The sequence below is a fragment of the Lagenorhynchus albirostris genome, chromosome 18 (genome assembly GCF_949774975.1).
Source record: "Lagenorhynchus albirostris chromosome 18, mLagAlb1.1, whole genome shotgun sequence".
Classification (NCBI taxonomy): Eukaryota; Metazoa; Chordata; class Mammalia; order Artiodactyla; family Delphinidae; genus Lagenorhynchus; species Lagenorhynchus albirostris.
Genome location: NC_083112.1, coordinates 68,508,207 through 68,528,022, shown reverse-complemented (window position 1 = coordinate 68,528,022; position 19,816 = coordinate 68,508,207). Strand labels below are relative to the sequence as shown.

The following is a 19,816-nucleotide window of genomic DNA, read 5'->3' as shown; positions in this document are numbered from 1 at the left end:
AAATTTAGTACACGTTTCTCTTATTGTAAAACAGCGTAATAAACATAACTGAACCCTTTTTCAAAAATATAAAGCCTTTGAAGCATCATCAGGAAAGTTATTCTCAGCTTAGCAGGGGAAAAGGATACTGATGTCTAATATTGTACTTTTTAATTACTAGGACACAGCTTTCTGATTTTTTGGTTTTTTAAATGATTCCCTTCACACTAGTTTTTTGTTGTTATTATTTGGCTCTTTCTGCTAAAGCAAAAGTGCAGTGTTTAAAATCTGGCTAATTAGGTGATAAAAACAATTACTACTTTAAACCTACACTGTATAATTTATAAAATTTATAAACATAATTTATAAACCTACACTGCGTAATTTATAGTTTATAAACAGAACACGAGAAACTCAGAGAAGTCTAATAAATTTCCTGGTAAACTGGTAGGTATTAGAACCAAATGCAGCAATTTAATCTTTGTTGATTCCTCCCTCTGCTTCACACCTGACATGTAACATCACAAAATCTTACAGATTCAACTTCCAGTGTCTCCCTATACCATCTACTTTGCTCCATCCTAATACCTTATTTTAGGCCCCCTAACATTTCTTGTCTGGGTTAAAGGAAGAGCATTCTAATTTGTCTACCAACCTCAAGTTTTGCACTGCTCCAATCCATTTTCCACATCACAATCAAAGTAAGTTTTCTAATTCCACAATTTTTATCATGTTAAATAACTCTTCTGCATGAAACCATTCAGAAGCTCCCAAAGGCACAAAAATAACCTCCACGTCCAGGTGCATAGCATTCAAAGTCATACATATCTGGATCCTAATTCTCTCTCCAGCCCTGTCTAACTACAACCCCTCACACTTTCATACCTGCAGTTTGCTAAAGTTCTCATGGTCTCCCAGCTCCAAGCTTTCACAAGATATTTTCACTGACCATAATGCTGCATCTCCATCAATTCCCCTCACTTTTTAGCTAACTCACTACTACTCAGACTTCAGGTTATCACTTAAATATCCTTCCATTGGAAGTTCTGCCACGACGCCCTTAAACTAGGTTAGGTGCCCCTCCTACATGGGCCCAACATACTCTGAGCTTCACATTATTAAAATGTATTAAATTGCCTGTCTATCTGTAGGTCTCCCTAAGGGGACTTGAAGCTCTTTGAAATCAGCGTCTGCGGCTTGTTATTTTTCGCTAAACAAGTGGGCTGGGATTCCAACCCTGTCTTCCAACAGCTTCAGATGAACACTCTTCATTCATTCTGCTCTCAAGTTCCTGAGATCAAGTTAATAAGATACTGAAGAAAATGAAAGGCAAATACTCATACCAGATGACTACTTGAATACTTGACTACTTTAAATGACACTTTAAAACAACATTAGTTTCTCTCTAATGAAAAGGGTGACTCAAGAACAAGACAAAAGGAAACCGTTCCAGAAGACTCCTTAAGTACTACACACAATGTTTTAAAAGAATGTGGGAAACCATCTCCATATAACGTCCAAATAACATTCAAAATAATCAAATGGAAAAGGAACAAATGTTTTAAGGAGAAATATAACTGAAACCACATTAATTTACTCAAGTACTTGGAGGAAAAAAAGTAGACTATAGTTGCCAAGAAAAAGAATTGCTTGAAAAATACCACAGATCAATGGGAGAAAAAAAAAAGTATGGATTTTTAAAAGATGGAATTATCTATAATTAGCACATATAGTCTTCCAATGCAAAAGTATTGCTTAATGCAGTTGCTAAAATGACAAGGTATTCCAAAAATTTACACTTTTATCTGCATCAGCAAACCTCTATCTGCATAGATACCACCAAAAGCAATCTTTTACCTAACAAATCTAAACTACAAAATGTAAAAAGTAGTGAAGTTCCAAATGAATGTGGAATTACTACACAAGGATTCTACAGTAACCAAATTTAACAGAAAAAAAAATGTACAGTCTCTTATATCAGAAATAATTAAAAGCAAACTAGAAATAAAACTAGTATTAACATTTGTCTGAAAAACAAAGGGGCATTCCTTACAATCATTTTTAAATGCTTATCTGAAAACTATATCCTGCAGGTTCAGTTGTGGTTTAACAAATTAATTCAGACAAGAGGTGTTAGGAACTGTATACCATACTTAAGTTAACACGGTAATGAGAGTCTATCATCATTTGAGAGTGTAACAGGATCTTAAAAAATCACCTAAGGCATACAAGGAGACAACACTGACAAGAGAGTGGATTTATTTTCTTCAACTTTCTACTTTTCCCTATTTTCCAAATTAACGGAGGTTGGAAATTCAAATGCAGATTGTCAAATGCAGCCTCCCTGAAAAGACAACCAAAAAAACCTGTTGATCAAGCAAAACCAACTACCTACTACAGTAAAGGATACCATCACCTTGAAGCAATCTTGGAGGTTCCACTGGAATCAGTTCAAGATCTACTAAAAGCCACAGTTCAAGATCCTAGCTTCAAAAACTGCAGTGCTCCTCTGATGCCCACTGAGCCCCCCGCGCTCAGGGGTCTCCCCAACCACAATGGTGAGAAAAATCTCACATTGGGGAGAGCTTCAAAAAATCCTCAACATTTTTTTTTGTTTTTTGTTTTTTTGTTTTTGTTTTTTTTTGGCAGTACGCGGGCCTCTCACTGCTGTGGCCTCTCCGGTTGCAGAGCACAGGCTCCGGATGCGCAGGCTCAGCGGCTATGGCTCATGGGCCTAGCCGCTCCGCAGTATGTGGGATCTTCTCGGACCAGGGCATGAACCCACGTCCCCTGCATCGGCAGGTGGACTCTCAACCACTGCGCCACCAGGGAAGCCCCCTCAACATTTTTTGTTCTGAGTCCATAAGACAAAGTTCATATGGAAGAAGACAAGCATAGGACCTATAAGTTCATGTTCATGTGTCCAGGAGCCAGTGACTTCAGAAGGTTTCAAGGGTATCCAAATAGGACAAAATTTGCCTTGAAACCCATATCAAAACCTTGAAAACTTTCCCCTGTCTTGTTTGTCCATGGGAGTCTGGGCCTGGAAGAGATCTCCCCTCCAAATCCTAAACCACCAAGGCACTGCACACTGTCAGGTCTGCAGTTAGAGATGGCCAACCATTATTTGGTAAGCCACTGCAAGACTTTCGTAAACAGGTTTGTCTCAGGCTGCCTGTGCTGTAAGTCAGACTACTCCTCAAATGTATTAAATCTGTAACTCAAATTCATGTTCTTATCTTTCTAGATGGCATAATTTCACCACGGATAGTTTAGAATTATAACAGACTCTTTCATAAGCTTTTGGTATGAATGATTCATCTGAGAGGCGCACCTTAGGGAAAAACAGGGAAGCAAACTCTCAAACACCTAGTGTTCTGCATTACTAGGTGCAGAATAAACTAATGGCCTTACAGATAAAATTAGATGCTCCCGCTCCAGAAATTAATATCAGTCTTTTGATAAAGACATCTGCAGATTTTACAACCAGAAGTAACAATGAGTAAACAGTTGTTCTGTATTAGCCAAGAAAATGAGGGAAAAAAATATAACAGGCTACGTTCCAAAAGCGAATCAAGTACCCATTTCAGTGATCAACTCAAAAGGAGAAATTTCACTAATTATTACTTATTGATACTGGCAGTACACTATCAAACTTAAATCCTTCCATCATTACAGAAGCTCTCGCTTAGCGTCAACAAATTACTCAGATAATGGTTATCTCTAATATTCCTCACATTTCCCATGTCCCAGCCCCCAACTGTCACCTTTGAACCTTTATTCAAGGAACATTCCTTCCTCCTATGAGACACTATACACACTGACTTCATAAGAAAGAATCTACAATGCAAATAGAATTTCCAGATCAAATGCTCTCCTAATGACCTTGTCCTTGAACTCCTGAGGACTCTGCTACTAATCATCAAGACAGAATTAATCTGGACTCTGACTCATCACTACCCTTGTGACTAAATCAAGCCCAAACTGACGATCTCAAGAAGGCCAGATTTCTTGCTCAGGAAAAAAAAAAAAAAAACAATTATACCGGCAGAAGTATTAGGGCTGAATAGACCAAGGTTCATAAAACCACTACCCAAACTCTCTAAAACGAGAATGTAAAGAAGGACTAAAACCCAATAGTTGACAGCCTAATAAAGAAAAAACTTGCCATACTCTGCTCAGGGCCTTTCAAGGCTGCAATCAAGGTATGGGCCAGACTGCATTTGCATTTGGAGGCTCAAATGGGGACAAATCCAAGTTCATTCAGGTGACTGGCAGAATTTATTTCCTTGAGGCTGTATGACTGAGGGTCCCACCGTTTTGCTGGCTCTTGAATAGAGATCATCTTTACTTAGATCCTCAGAAGCTGTCTGCAGTTCACTGCCATGTGGGTTTCCTCAATATGGCTGTTCCCTTCATCAAGCCAGCACCTAGAATCTGTTCTCTAGTCTCCTAAAATGGAGTCTTTTATAATAAAACATAATCACAGGAGTGACACTCAATTACTCTGCCCTATTAACGTAAGTGAACGCAGTGATATTCCATCACCTTTGCCATATAATGTAACTTAATTAAGGGAGTGACGTGCCATCACCCTTTGCCATAGTCTCTTAGTTAGAGAAGCGAATCACAGGGTGTACCCAAACTGAAGAGGAGTGGATTACACAAAGGCTTGGATGCCTGGAAGTTCCTCAAAAAGTTAAGCATAGACTTATCATATGACCCAGCAATTCTACTCCTGAGTATATACCCAAAAGAACTTAAAAGAGGTATTCAAACAACAGGTATCCTACCCTCCAACATTCCCTCTCCCCGTTCCCTGTCTTATGTTTCTTATTTTATTATTTATTATTTGTCTCCTTTTTCTATAGCAAAAGCTCAATGAGGGCAGGAATATTTTTTTTGTTTTGGTCTGCTTTGATCCCTACTATATCCATAGCACTTCAAACAATGTTAGACAAACAGTGTGCACTTGTTAAATATTTACTGAATAGATGAGTAAACAAATAATTTTAAATGTGGTAAATGAAGTACAGGGTATTAAGGGAAAATTCAGTAGAGGGCCTAATCTAATACATACAGTCAAGGAATGCCTCTGTGAGAAATGTATGTTTAAGCCAAGACCTAAACTATGTGTAGAAGACAGGAGTGAAGACCGAAGTAGAATCAACACATATGTGTCAGAATTATGAACAGAAGTTTCAAAAATCTAAAAGATGTCATACATGGTTGGTACATCCAGTGCCAAGGGTAAGCTGGCACAGTATCAGTCTGAAGAGAGAAACAAAGGCCAGCTATTCAAAGGATTTAAATGAGTAGTCATTCAAGAGTTTTTAAACACAGGCATGTGATCAAATCTGGATTTCTGAAACATCACTCAAGCTTTAGTGTCGAAATTTAACTGGACGGGACCAAGACCAAGACTGGCTACAAGGGGACTTCCCTGGTGGTCCAGAGGCTAGGACTCTGCGCTCCCAGTGCAAGGGGCCCAGGTTCGATCCCTGGTCAGGGAACTAGATCCCACATGCCGCAACTAAGAGTTCGCATGTCACACTAAAGATCCCCCATGCCCTGACTAGAACTCGGCGCAGCCAAATAAATAAATATTTAAAAAATAAAAATAAAAAAGACTGGCTACAGGGAGAGCAATTAGAAGGCTGATGAAGTAATCCAGACTATATGATGTTAGTTGGAACTTGGAATTAGTGTGAGGAAAAAAATAAAAGTAATAGATCAGAAAGATATTTAAGTGAATTCTCTGTAGCGGTATTTATTAGGACCTCCAAGTTTCTAGCTTGTGAAATGGTGTGGAAAATGCCAGCATCTTCTCAGGCAGGAAAGGAAAAAATGAGAAGTTTACAGCAGGAGTCAGCAAACTTTTTCTGAATAGGCCAGGTAGTAAATATTCCAGACTTTGTGGGTCTCTGACACAATTACTCAACTCAGCCATTATCATGGAAAAGCAGCCATGGACAACATATAAAGGAAAGAGCATGGCTGTGTTCCAATAAAATTTTATTTACAAAAACAGGAGTGCCTGGAGCCACACAGAATGCCAATCCCTGGCTAGAGAGAAAACGATGAGTTCAGCTTCAACTTGTTACTTTTATGGTGCCTCAAAGGCATCAGGCAGACCTGTTTAAGAAGCAACTGGATATGCAGTTCTAAGGCAATATCTAGAACAGATATACAGGTGTGAGATGTGAAGCCATAAAAATAAGTTATATTGCTTAGAATGAGTTTGTCCAATAAGAGAAAACCCATAATAAAACCAACATTTAAGGGACAAAGGTAGGAAGAATAATCAGCATGAAAACTAAGAAGAAGCATTTAAACAAGCCAAAAATACAAAAACAAAACTGGAATGGAGTGATGTGCCAGAAGTGAGTATTTCGAGAAGGAAAGAGTAACCAAGAGACTGAAATGCTTTGAAGAGACTGAGAAGACCAGGATTAAAAATTACACACTGAGAGGGAAGAGATATGGGAACATATGTATATGTATAACTGATTCACTTTGTTATAAAGCAGAAACTAACACACCAATGTAAAGCAATTATACCCCAATAAAGATGTTAAAAAAAATTACACACTGGATTTCATGAGAGGGAGAGGTTGCTGGTAGCCTTTTCAAGAGAAATTTCAGTGGGAATGAGGAAAGAAGCCAGATGTAGACTAAAGATGAGGGGGAAAGTGTGGAAATGAAAGCAAGTGAGGACAATTCTTCCAGCTGTGGAGTGACAAGAGGCTACTGTGCTCTCTGAAGAGGAGGAACACATATTTCTTTCCACTAAACTGGAAGCACCATGGTGTGAGGGACCACGGGTTTCTTTTATCATCAGGTGCTTCCCACTTAGCTAAGGGATGAGTACATTTTTGACTGAGCATTTTTAATAGCAATAATAATGGAAAGGTGTTAAAAGACAAGAAGAATTTTAAGACACAGAAAAGAGGAAAGACAATGACTGAAGACTGTAGCCCATGAAGTCTATAAAGGGTACATCTGGAGCATAAGAGGAAGAATTGGCTTTACAGAGGATAGGGAACATCTATTCTTTGTAAGATGAGAGAAGGGGAAAAAATGGATGAATACATATTGAGTAAATATAGGTAAATATGGGCAAGAAGCTGAGGATATTTACTAACCAGGGGCCATGCTTGCTAACTGTCCTGTAATTCATGAAATAATCCAGCACAATGAAGAACTGCCCAGCCCAGAAGGTACAATAAGAAACACCGAGATGAAGAGTTCCTGCAGGCTAATTCAAGTCTACAAAGGGACTCTTTTCTCATGAGAAAAAAAATGAATCATTTTTCCTCGGCAGTGGGGAGGAGCACAGAGAGGAAGGGGAGACACATACTCCAACGTCTGCATGTCTTCCTTAGAAGACTTCAGCTGCAAAAGCGGCTTGCTGGTTGAGGAGTTGTGCTTGGGATCTACGGTGACACACAGCTATACCAAACAAGTTTACAATTCACATTTTATGCATATGGACAGAAGCTCACCGTAAAGATATGGAGAACATCATAATGTTTCAAACATTAAATATATACCACCAACAAATGAAATCCACACATCTAACAGCACATTTTTATATCACCAAGTTTTCTCCTATGAAAGTAAAAGTCAACACTGATCATTAAATACAATGCTTCAGGGGCTTCTTGCTCTTTTTAATTTACGCTATTCAAAATAATCCAAGTGTAAACAACATTGATTTGTTTAATCTATACATGAATACTTTAAAAAGCAAAACTTGCATTTTATCTTACACTTTTGACAAAATGTTTGACTTCAGGACATGTACTATAAAGATTAGAGTAAAACAGTTTCTCACCTTGACCACTCCATCAAAGCCAGGGATTGTGTTAACCTTTGCGTTCTTAGCTAATAATTTGCTTTCAATCTTGTCACCCATGGCTTGAATAGCATGTGTATCAGGTCCAATGAAAATGACATCTTCTGCTGCCTGTGAAGAAATGCCAGTATAAATTTATAACAAAAACATTTCAGTGCTTGATATGGAGTCACAATTTTATAAAAAGAAAAACCCGTATGTATATTTACTAGTTACTCACAGACCAAGAACAACTTAAAAGCAAGCATTTGAGCCAATATATTACAATATATAATACTGTGTTGCATATAGTATATGTGCACAAAGGTATATGAAAGTCAGGTCAAAGAAAAATAACTAAAAGTAATGAAGAACTCCTACTTGATATCAACAGTACTCTTTGAAAAAGCAACTTGAATGGTGTTGTAGTTATATCTAGTATTCTGCCACCCAAACTAAACAGTAAGTTCACCTTTAAAATGCCTTATAAATCTTTGTATTCTCAATACCCTGCAGCACAGTGCCTAGTTTAACAGGCCAACTTTGTGCCAGGCTTTGAGCTAAGTGTAGGGGATAACATGGATGAAAACACAGAATATCAACTAATTCAAGGGAACATGAAACAAATCACCAGTACCTCAGAGAAATAGACAAAATAAAGTATGCAATGTTTACATCCTTGTGACTATAAGAAATGAGTAAAGAATACAGTAGGAATTTACCAGGCAGAGTTATGATTTCAATCAAAACTACTCTATATAAATCACGATTAGTTCCCCAGCAATGGGTCCACCTCTCTGTGTATATGATATTAAAGTAAACAAAATGCTAATGAATACTAATTAGGGACAGAAAAAAATACCGATGGAGTTAGTGCCAATGTACGGCATGGTCCAGAGAAGTGAAAAGGGGGTTTGCTGAGGTAAAGAATGAAGTCATTAGGTAAAGAACGGAAGTTAACTATGAAAAAGGAAAAATCAGATTGTATGCAGGGCATCATCATAGTAAGTTACCTAACTGCTGATTCTCCCATGACCTTTGGTCAGGGTCAGTATAACGAATAAATCATATAATTTACATCTCATATTCTATCTACTGGCACTGCTGCCTGAAAAGACTCTCGGCTTTAGAAAGGAGCTTCATTCTCCTTATGAGAATATCATCCAGAGTACCTAATGCAGTGTGGTGTTTGGACTGCTCTCAGCCATTGTGAGCAAAGAGGATGAAACCCACCCAGAGCAGGAGGAGGAAGTAGAGCAGGGACACAACAAAAGGAATATATGAAGAGATAAATATTTGGGAGATGATATGACAGTTTCAACTTTACACGTGCTGAGGTGAGATGCCTGTGGGATAGTCAAGTGCCCATGTTCAGGAGACAGAGAGGTCCAGAGGTTAGAAGATAGGTCCAGGCTGAGATACGGATTTTTAAAGGCATCAAATAAAGGATGGAATTAAAAATTGTAGATGAAATCATTCAGATAAAATGTACAGAAAAGCCAATGCCTTTAAACTCAGGATGTATACTTTCCCTCCTGCCCAAAAGCAGGACAGAAGGGGAATTTTTAGATTTTGAGTTTAAAGCCTCTTTTCTTTGTGTGACAAGGGGGTAATAAGCACCATGCAAGTTTGACTGAAGGACTGAATAAATAATAATATAAAACACCAAGCTGAGTACCACAACTGTTAGTTCTTGTCCCCTACCCAGAAGTCCTGATAAAAAGAGAACACTAGAATAATAAGACAGCTGGGTCCATAGGACCCCAAAATACGTTACAGGAGCCAAAATACCAACACTTACAGCGTTACAATAACAGAATGCTAGATAAGAAACCTCTTCAGCCATAACAGATGCTCATTAAGTACCTCTCCATCAAATGTTTGTATGTAGTTTTAACAGAACCTCATTTTCTTTAAAAAAAAAAAAAAATTTTTTTTTTTGGCCATACGCGGGCCTCTCACTGTTGTGGCCTCTCCCATTGTGGAGCACAGGCTCCAGACGCACAGGCTCAGCGGCCATGGCTCACGGGCCCAGCCGCTCCGCTGCATGTGGGATCCTCCCGGACTGGGGCACGAACCCGTGTCCCCTGCACCGGCAGGCAGACCCCCAACCACCGCGCCACCAGGGAAGCCCCCCCCAAAAAAAATTTATGTGAAACCCCCAAAATGTAAAGCACATAAAAAAATGGAACTGCTCTGTAAGAGGGGAAGTGGTAGTAAGACTACACCTCCACATACTCTGTGTCTCTAGCTGGATAAACTAGTCATTTTGGACCAGAGCAATAATCATACCCACTTCTCTTTATCCCAAACCTACAACCCAATAAACACTAAGAGGAAACAATCATGTTTCAACTACCAATTGTCTTTCCATATTCTCATTTTACTTGCTAAGATGGAGGAATTTTTATCATAAATGCAGTTTTAAATACCACTATGCCAGGCAGATGTAATCAAGGAATCAGAATACCTACACAAAGAGTTGAAGAAATACATAAATGAGAACATCCAAAATACATTATGATTACACAGTAAAACTTCTGATTAACAAGAGCCCAACGACCAAGAACCAATGATTAACCAGACTTTTTTCATGCATTCTAATTTGAGGAAAATTACTCACCCCAAAATGTGAAATTACCAAGAAAGAAAGTTCACATCAAGTATTTAGTGACTATTCTTTCTCCCATCCAACACAAAGAAAAATAGCCAGTAGTACACTGAGTAACTACTCAAACAGATGTTTCAATAAACTAACTTCCTTTCTATCTTTATCTTTTTATGTTTTGGTAGTACTCCCTGGGTTAGCCTTTAAATGTAATTAAGGCAAATTAAGGAAGCAGTATCATAGCTCTGACTCCCGTAATTCTTTGACCAAAAAAGCAAGGATAAGACAGTATGGTAATTGCAAAGTGATGAAGCATGTTTCAAAAGTCCTGAGTTTTTGTCCAGAGTGATTTGTGTGACTTAGAACTTAAGGCCAAAATTTATGCACTAATAACCTTTCAATACTCTACTATTATTAACCCTGTATCTTTTGCTACCCATTTTCCCTAATCACCAGTAAGTCTCTTCAGCATGCCATAGCAAAAAAATTTACTTCTCAAACTATGCTTTTCAAGGAACTTGTAAATTTACCATGAATGATAAATATAATACCTAAATACAGGTAAATGTATAATGGTCATGAAAAAAGTGGGAATTTTTTCATCATCACTGGGAACACTTTTGTAGTGATACCTAAGAGAGAAATTACAAAAAGCTGAAATCACTGCTCTAAGACTGAAGAAAAAAAAAATACTGTTTTCATTTTCTAAATTCTGTGATTTTATGGTTCTGGTCATATTTTGATAAAAGAATGGAGAAAAGAGTTGGGTTTGAGCAATGTGCTAGAGAAACAGAGATTTAATTTACAACAGGCTTTATGTTGCAAATGCAGAAATAATCATCTGTAAAAATTAAAATGTATGATACATAATTCATTCTTAGAAATACCATGACAGTTAGTAAACTGCTAAGCTATGAATCCAGTTTTTTTTTTTTTAACGTATATATTTTAGGTTCATAAGGAATTACTACTTGGATAACTGTAAAACTAAGGTCAGACAGACATGAGCCACAGCCATGGAAAAACTACTGAACTGCCTGAAGGACCTAGACTCTGGACTTTAATTTTTTTCCATGATAAAAGAAAAAAGAATTTCTAGTAGAAAAGGCCAGTTTCAGGACTGGTGCAGAGAAGTTAGCACATGAGATAAAAAACTGAGTCAGTGAGAAAGCTTTCAAAAATTAATATAGTTATCTCAAAAGCACATATTAGTGCTACCCACTGAATGTGTTGATAACAATATGAGTATCAAAAAGAATAAAAGAAATTACAAGGTTAATTCATCTTTTCAAGACCACGAATAAACCTTTTCCTGCTACCTCTGTTCAAGTATTTGAACTTCTCAGACATGTATCACTGATTTTAAAAAATATATAGCTCTTTAAAAAGCAACATAGAGGAAAACTAATTTCACACATAAAACTAAGCAAAATAAAAGTGTCAAGGTAAAATCCTATACACTGTTTTTATAAGAAAAAAATAAGAACTAGAAAAACATCCATGGAGGGAAAAAAGCACGAGAAAGACATGCTAACACAGCAGATCAAACTGTCACCTATTATTTCAAAACAAGCTGAAAGACATTTTAAAATAAGAAAACATGAAATAAGGTATCAGAATTAGAAATGCTCTGAAATGAGGTGATAGACCTAAGGATAGAATTAGAAATGCAAAAGAAAATAATTTTGGAAGTGAAGACTAAACTAGAGGGAAAATAAGAGTGAATAAAGAAAAATAATGACTTACAAGAGACAGAAAGTCAAAGGAAGAAACTTTTTAAAAATTTAAATGTAAAAAAAAGAAATTTTTTCTAAAATGCAAGAGAAAATAGCAAATACTAAAGATAAAGAACATCCAACATATGGATAAGAGTAGTCTTTGGCCCGGGGCTGGCGGGGGGGCAGGGGGGGTACGGAGACTAAAACAACGAAAAAAATACTAAAAACCGTAACTCAAGAAAACTTTCTTAAAACTGAAAATACATATTAAACATACTACAGCATACCTGAAAAATTCAACCCAGAATGAACAGTACCATGATACATTCCAGCAATACTACTAAAGGAAAAAAACAAGAATATGTGACTTGTACAAAAGAAAAGTTTAAATTCTCACCAGACTGGGGCTTCCCTGGTGGCGCAGTGGTTAAGAATCCGCCTGCCAATGCAAGGGACATGGGTTCGAGCCCTGGTCCGGGAAGATCCCACATGCTGCGGAGCAACTAAGCCCGTGCGCCACAACTACTGAGCCTGAGCTCTAGAGCCCATGAGCCACAACTACTGAGCCTGCGTGCCACAACTACTGAAGCCCGCGTGCCTAGAGCCCGTGCTCGGCAACAAGAGAAGCCACTGCAATGAGAAGCCTGCGCACCGCAACGAAGAGTAGCCCCCGCTCGCCACAACTAGAGAAAGCCCACGTGCAGGAACAAAGATCCAACGCAGCCAGAAATAAATAAATGAAATAAATAAAACAAACAAACAAAGAAACCAATGCATCTTAGAAAGGTGGCTGATTAAAGGCCTGAAGCAAGAAATGTAAAACATGAGCCTAGAATATCTTGTCAGATCAGAGAGCAAGGAAGCTATAAAAGATTATGAGGGTCAAGTCCAAACGACCATGAGCCAACTTAGGTCCCCCTGGCCAAAGAGGGACAACTTGAGATTCACTAGTAACTCCAACAGATTTAAACCTACAAAATACGTTTAAATCTATGACTTCATAATGATACTTTTAAAAAGAACTGGGGGCTTCCCTGGTGGCGCAGTGGTTGAGAGTCCGCCTGCTGATGCAGGGGACACGAGTTCGTGCCCCGGTCCGGGAGGATCCCACATGCTGCGGAGCGGCTGCGCCCATGAGCCATGGCTGCTGAGCCTGCGCGTCTGGAGCCTGTTGCTCCGCAACGGGAAAGGCCACAACAGTGAGAGGCCCGCGTACCGCAAAAAAAAAAAAAGAACTGGTTAACCAATTTATTACCTCAAAAACTAGTAAATAAAGGTAAAGAATTATACACTCATCTTGCTCTTTCTATATGAATTACACCCTTAGGAAACCAAACAACAAATGAGAGGAAGAGTCTCTTTATAAATATATTCCAATTAATTAATGAAAAAGATGTTAGAATTAAAATATCACCATTTTGCAATCTAATGAAGCAATAGCTATAGACAGTAAGCTTCAAAGGCTGCTTAGATCTTAAAAAGCAGTAATAAGACATGTGCCTCCTACAGTCTTGGTCAAAGGAATTGAAACCTAAGTCTGATCCCCATCTCTGAAGCCAGTTTGCCAATCTGTAGGAAATGCCAAGAATGGAGGGAAATGCAGAACTGCACCATGATTATGCAATCAGCTAAGTCAAGACTGAGAGACACTCTACAGGTCAAACAGCCCAAGGTTCGTCAACAGATAAACTGCAGGGAAGAGAAATGTATGTGAGGAAAACCTATGGATTGAGAGATATTTAGAAGACCTATCAGAGGTGAAAATAAATGGGCAAGACAAATCACAGTGTCTAGGGATGCAAGTTTGGACCATAAAATTATTTTAAAATTCATGAAAATGATTACTATATAAGTCAAAGTAGTGGATACATCTGGGGAGAGACCAGAGGTTAGGACTCAAATGGGTCACATGGACAGGCCTTCTGGGATTCAGGGCAAATGTCTCATGACTGAACCTACGTAATGGCTACAAGATTCCTCTCCTTACGCAAGCCCACACTGGTTCTGCATGGTTTTTTCTGTATCTGTCTTTTATTCTACAATAAAAACTCTGAAAACATTCTCAGAGTAGCCGCCAGCTTATAGGAGTAAACCCAACACCTGGACCAGGAGCAGCCACAGCAGCAGCCACAGCCGCGAGGCGTTTCTCAGGCCGGTTTGCTAACCTCTTCAGGGGACCTTTTTGGCTTTCTTTAAAAAAAAAAAAAAAGAGAGCGAGAAAAAAAAAGAAAGTGCATTCTCATGTTTGGCTGGGATGCTTCAGTAGATGGTTATTTTGCACAAAGTGAAGCGTGATGAAGTGGTAACAACCACTGCCACTATAGGTTAAATGTGAAAACTATGAAGTACAAAACATCACCTTTGCTGGCTTAACCGGACAGCATCCAACCTCTGCAGCATCACTACTTCCAAAACACTCAGATTTTGCTCTTTGTATGAGCTCCAAGAAGAGCTCATGAGGATGGTGGCAGAAGGGTTGATCTGGGATTCCGTCTGACTAGTGTCTGTTTGCAAAGAAAAAAGATCTTCCTGTTGCCATGAGCACTGCTGAAATCACAGATGAGCTTGGACTGAATTCTCTGAGCAACAGAAGCTGGTCCATCAGGCCACCTGTGGCAGTGGAGGAGGACTGGATTGCTGTCCAATCCGTGATGAAACCAGATCCCCTCAGGGAGAACTCATCTTCCTCCTGCTTTCCTCCTCTCCCTTTCACTACCTCCCCTTAACTCACCTGTGGCACACTGAGCTCACTGTGGACTGAGTGCCTGAAGCTGTATTTCATTACGCTTTTGGTCACAGTATATTACACTATACTGTAAATGTGACAGGTGCAACCTGCAAACTGATTTCTTATTTAATGTAAATAGTTTTTGCTTCCAATGAGACCACTTCTGCTATCTGATACAATATTACTCAGCCCTTTCTTTCTTTTCTTTTTTTTTTTTTAACTTAAAAACAAAAACCTCAGTTCAGTCCCAAGAAGGAATTTCAGCCAAGTTGGCACTTGGGCTCTAACAAGTTACTGTGTAAAAGAGGGAAGGCTCCTCCTCTTGGCTTCATCGGGGTTGAACTGTTTTGGTTGTTAGCTTTTAACCTGAACTCAGTGTACTTTTCAAAATAATGATTAGAAATAAAAGATAAGGACAACATTTGAACACACAGATGGGAGAAACATTCCTAGTGTAGTTTCCATGGTCATCAGTAAATACCAGTCGGCTGGGTCTTTACCCCAAGACTGGGTACAAGGTACGGATGAGCACTTACTGGAAGCCCCAGGCTGTGCAGTGGGAATGATTAGAGAAGACCAGAATATGAATCCTAATTCATTTTCCTCAACACTGACTGTGGGGCATCCATAAAGGGAGGTATAGAACAACCCTAGCAGAAGGTGCCACCAGCCTCCAACCCCCTACATATATAGGCGTCATTTTCTTTAAGTGCTAGTCTGCTCCTTGCAAATTAAGAACCCAATTTATGCGACTCACTGGGAACAGAACCTTAAGGAACTTGACTGTTGTGGAGGAAGGGCAGTGGAAGGGAGACAAAGACTCTTTAAAATTCTAAACATAAATTTATAAACCAGCACAGCTTTTCAATTTGTTTGGGATGCTAATTGCAAGATCGATTGAAATCTAATGACATACTTACAAACTGCATTTAACTTATGGTACACTGTACATGTTGTGAGTTAGTTTAACCAAAGGAATCTGTGTCTTTCTCTGTCAGTATTACTAGTATCTGGATTTCATTCAGTCTAATGTATATTCTGTATTAAGTGTCCACTTGGCACAATGCACTCAAGTAATATTATTACTTCCAGATGATAGCCACGCACAATATTTAGTTAGAGAAACAGTTTCCACACTCTAACAATTGGCAGAAGTCAGGTTTTCTAGTTAAGGAATATCATTAAATATAAAACCTTGTTTTTCATGCATAGGAAGTGAACAATACAGCAATAGGACACCTTCCATTTCTAATATTTGACAGCAGAATGATTTTCATTTCTATTTTTCAGCTATTATTAAGTCCAAAAAGTTGTTAAATTTTTTTTATTAAATGTTCTGGGTTTCTAACAAAGGTACTTAGGGTAAAGAAGAGGTTTTTGGTACTTATTAATTTCACAGAAACCATTTAAATAAACAAACTATAAATCTCTAAATATCTTTGTACTTTTGGGGTAAGCTTTTCCAGCTCATGTGGAAAATAGTTTACTTTTAAAACTTCTAGTTACTGTAGTCTATGTTAATTTTGTAAATGTTCTTTCCCTTTTAAAAGACTAAGATTGAAGTTTGTTAGTGTTTGCCATTTTTGTGTGCATATCTGATTTCTTTTTATTTCCCTGTAATCAGCACTGATACCTATTTCCCGCGTCTCCTTGACTGCTAAGAAGTAAGAGGCTGGGCGTTCAGCTTCCACATTCTACACTCTTTGCGCAGATCAGGACACTAAAAAGACACGAGTTAACAGAAACCTGAGTGGGCTGTTAACCTTTTTTTTTCTTCGGGAAATGTAGATGCAATAACATTTCCAGCTGAAAGACTCAGATTCTAAGTTCCTAATGTTTAAGAATGCAAATGAAGTATTCTGTCTTTTCTGTGCCTGGAGGTGTTCTGTGAGAAAACAGAAAGAGGTTTCTAGGATTAGTTCCACAGATTTCCTTTATCATGTAAAATCTTAGACTGGTTGCACTGGCAAGAATCAAAGAAAAGCAATACAGAAGATACCCAGAGAAAATGAATTCAATAACTTCTTTAGCAATAACACTGAGAAAATTAGAACTAAAAAGTCAGCCTTTTGGATAAATTTTAGCCTTCCTCCTTTAAAGAAATTCTAGTTTTAATATTAGAACATTTTTTAAAAATATATTAGCAAAATACTGATGATCAAGTCAATGACACTAAATTTTCTTGGATGAAACTGTTAAGTTTATCACTCAGCTACCTGGCATTTTCAGGAAGTTAAGCTTATTTTTGCTTTGTAATACAATAGTAATAACGCTTTAATTAAAGATGCAAGTACAGCTGTGAACTTCTTGTTGCATTTTCATATAGATTGAACTTCTTGATGTTTGAAATAGGATTTTATCTTGAAATGTTTTTTAAAAAATAAATAAAACTTGAATATATAAAATTTTAAATTTGTTTATATAAAATTATTTATGTAAAACCTTGAACTCTTTTAATAATTTCAATTGGATTGAACAAAGTATGACATTCATGATTCGAGGTCCCAATTATCTAAAACCCACAAGGAATTTTTATTTCAAATACAATAATTATATAAGGTTTAATGCATATTGAACGGGGCTACCTGTGGGAATGAGTTTGTGTTCCAGTAATTCTAATAAATGTTACTGTAAAACAAAATTTTTTTTAAAAGATGTAGGCACAAATGTTAAAGTATTTCTTCTAGATGTATTTTTTAAGAGGGTAAGGTAAGAAACTTCATATTTAAATATGGTTGTGTATTGCTAAGCTTCTCCTTATATAAACTGGTCATAGGAATTATTTAGTTATGAAGTTGTAATTTCCTTCTTTTGTACTTCCCATAAAATACTTTTAATTTTATATCTCAACAATTTGGATATTAAAAATGAGTTGTTTTCATTTCTCCCTGATCCAATTATTTTTATTGTTTCATGAATACTAAAATTAATTGGTACTTTCGGATTGAAAACTAATTTTTCCAGTTCAATTTTGGAATATACCTTATAACAACTATGGAATTAGATGAGCAATTTTACAGTTTAAGTCTTAAAAACGATTTAATAATGCTTCAATTAGCATGAGGGAATGTTAATGTAGATGCCTCCTGACTCACCTTCCTGTTCATTCCTCAGAGTCCATTAATATTTACTGCTAGTAGTAAGCTGGTAAACTGGTGAAAGGCTAGAGATCTTGTGTTTAGTCCAAACACTGGATACTAACTTTAATTTTTAAATGTTTAAAATTGGTCTAGGATATTATCTGAATTATGTACTCGTTCTATTTCCTTTGATAATATGAATTTTTTTAAAACTTGCTACAAGTAGAAGTCCTTCCACACTCTGTGCTTAATTTACTGCTTTCTGGAACACATCAAGTTCTTGATACCACTGCTGGATGGAAATCAGAGTCATGTGGTTTGAATAAAGCATGCTCTACCTACAGTTGGGATATTCTTTTTTGTTAGCACATTTAATTGCTGTGCTCTAGTACAGCCTACGTTATAAAGCTTATTTCAAATAACGAATGGAATGCTAAAAAAGCAGAGATCATGATTTCCAGTTAATTGCCTCGAGCAGCTAATTCCTCACACTACTCAGTCCAACAGGCCAACCTGCTACTTTCACCCTTTATTTTGGTTATTAACAAGGATGCAATGAAATGAAAGTGACAATAAGATGTAGTGGAATGACCCAAGTAGAGATTAATTTATCTCTAGGTAGGAAACATTTTTTTTAAAGTTTGAAGGGAATAAAAGAACAAGGAATGCATTAATATTAACAAGAACAACAATATGTACTTTACTTACTTATTTAGCACCATCTAAAAGGCACTGTAGTAAGGCTCACTTTACCCTAAAAACCATTTTATACATAGATAAACATTTCAGTCATTGGGTTCTAGTTGGTTTACAAAGTTAGAAAGTCTTCAATTTATTCTAGAATTACACAGTAAAATATCTTAACTAACATTCCACAGTTTAAAGTTTTTTTTAATTTTTTTAATTGAGGTACAGTTGATTTACATTGTATTACTTTCAGGTGTACAACACAGTGATTCAACATTTTTACAGATTATACTCCATTTATAGTTATTATAAAATATTGGCTATATTTCCTATGCTGTAAAATATATCCTTTTAGCTAGCTTACTTATTTTATACATAGTAGTCTGTACCCCTATTTTGCCCCTCTCCCGTTTCCTCTCCCCACTGGTAATCACTAGTTTGTTCTCTATATCTGTGAGTCTCTTTCTTTTTTGTTATATTCACTAGTTTTTTAGATTCCACATAGAAGGGATAATATACAGTATTTGTCTTTCTCTGACTTACTTCACTAAGCATCATATCCTCCAGGTCCATCCATGTTGCTGCAAATGACAAAACTGCATTCTTTTTTTTAATGGCTGAGTGGTATTCTATTGAGTATCTACACCACATCTTCCATATCCATTCATCTGTTGATGGACACTTAGGTTGCTTCCATTTCTTGGCTACCGTAAATAATGCTGCTATGAACACTGGGGTGTATTCTCTTTTCCAATTAGTGTTTTTTAATCATTTTTCCTCAAAAAAAAAAATGGGGCTACGAAACCAGCAGGACATAAATAGTCATTTCTACTTAACATGTCAGTAAAATTAGGATCTGAGAGATGAAATCAAATGCCCACCACACCTAAACAGGTAAAGTGATAGAAATAAGATAAAACCCAAACCAGTGGTTTTACCTGCAGCTCTGCTGCCTTCTCATGTCCCAGGTTCAGGTGGCATGTGCTGACCACTGGGAAGTGTCATACATAAGTCTGCCTGACACAGTCCCAGGACACACCTATTACCTCAGCACCCATCTGACTAGTGCCTCTTTTCACTCTCCAAAGCATGCTTGTTTGGACAGACCTGGTTTCTGAATGCAAAGAGTTTACAGTCTAGTAGAACAAACAACACATACCAAACAATAAAAACAATAAA

At 37.4% G+C, this 19,816-nt stretch overlaps 1 protein-coding gene across 1 annotated transcript in view; it reads right to left on the bottom strand.

Annotated features, from left to right (window-relative positions):
• PCCA (propionyl-CoA carboxylase subunit alpha) overlaps positions 1 to 19,816 on the bottom strand; it is a 354,456-nt gene that overhangs the window by 248,150 nt on the left and 86,490 nt on the right. Inside the window, exon 7 of the mRNA XM_060128689.1 lies at positions 7,817 to 7,948. Within this exon, the coding sequence (XP_059984672.1) occupies positions 7,817 to 7,948 (132 nt within the window). The remainder of the gene's footprint in view (positions 1 to 7,816; positions 7,949 to 19,816) is intronic.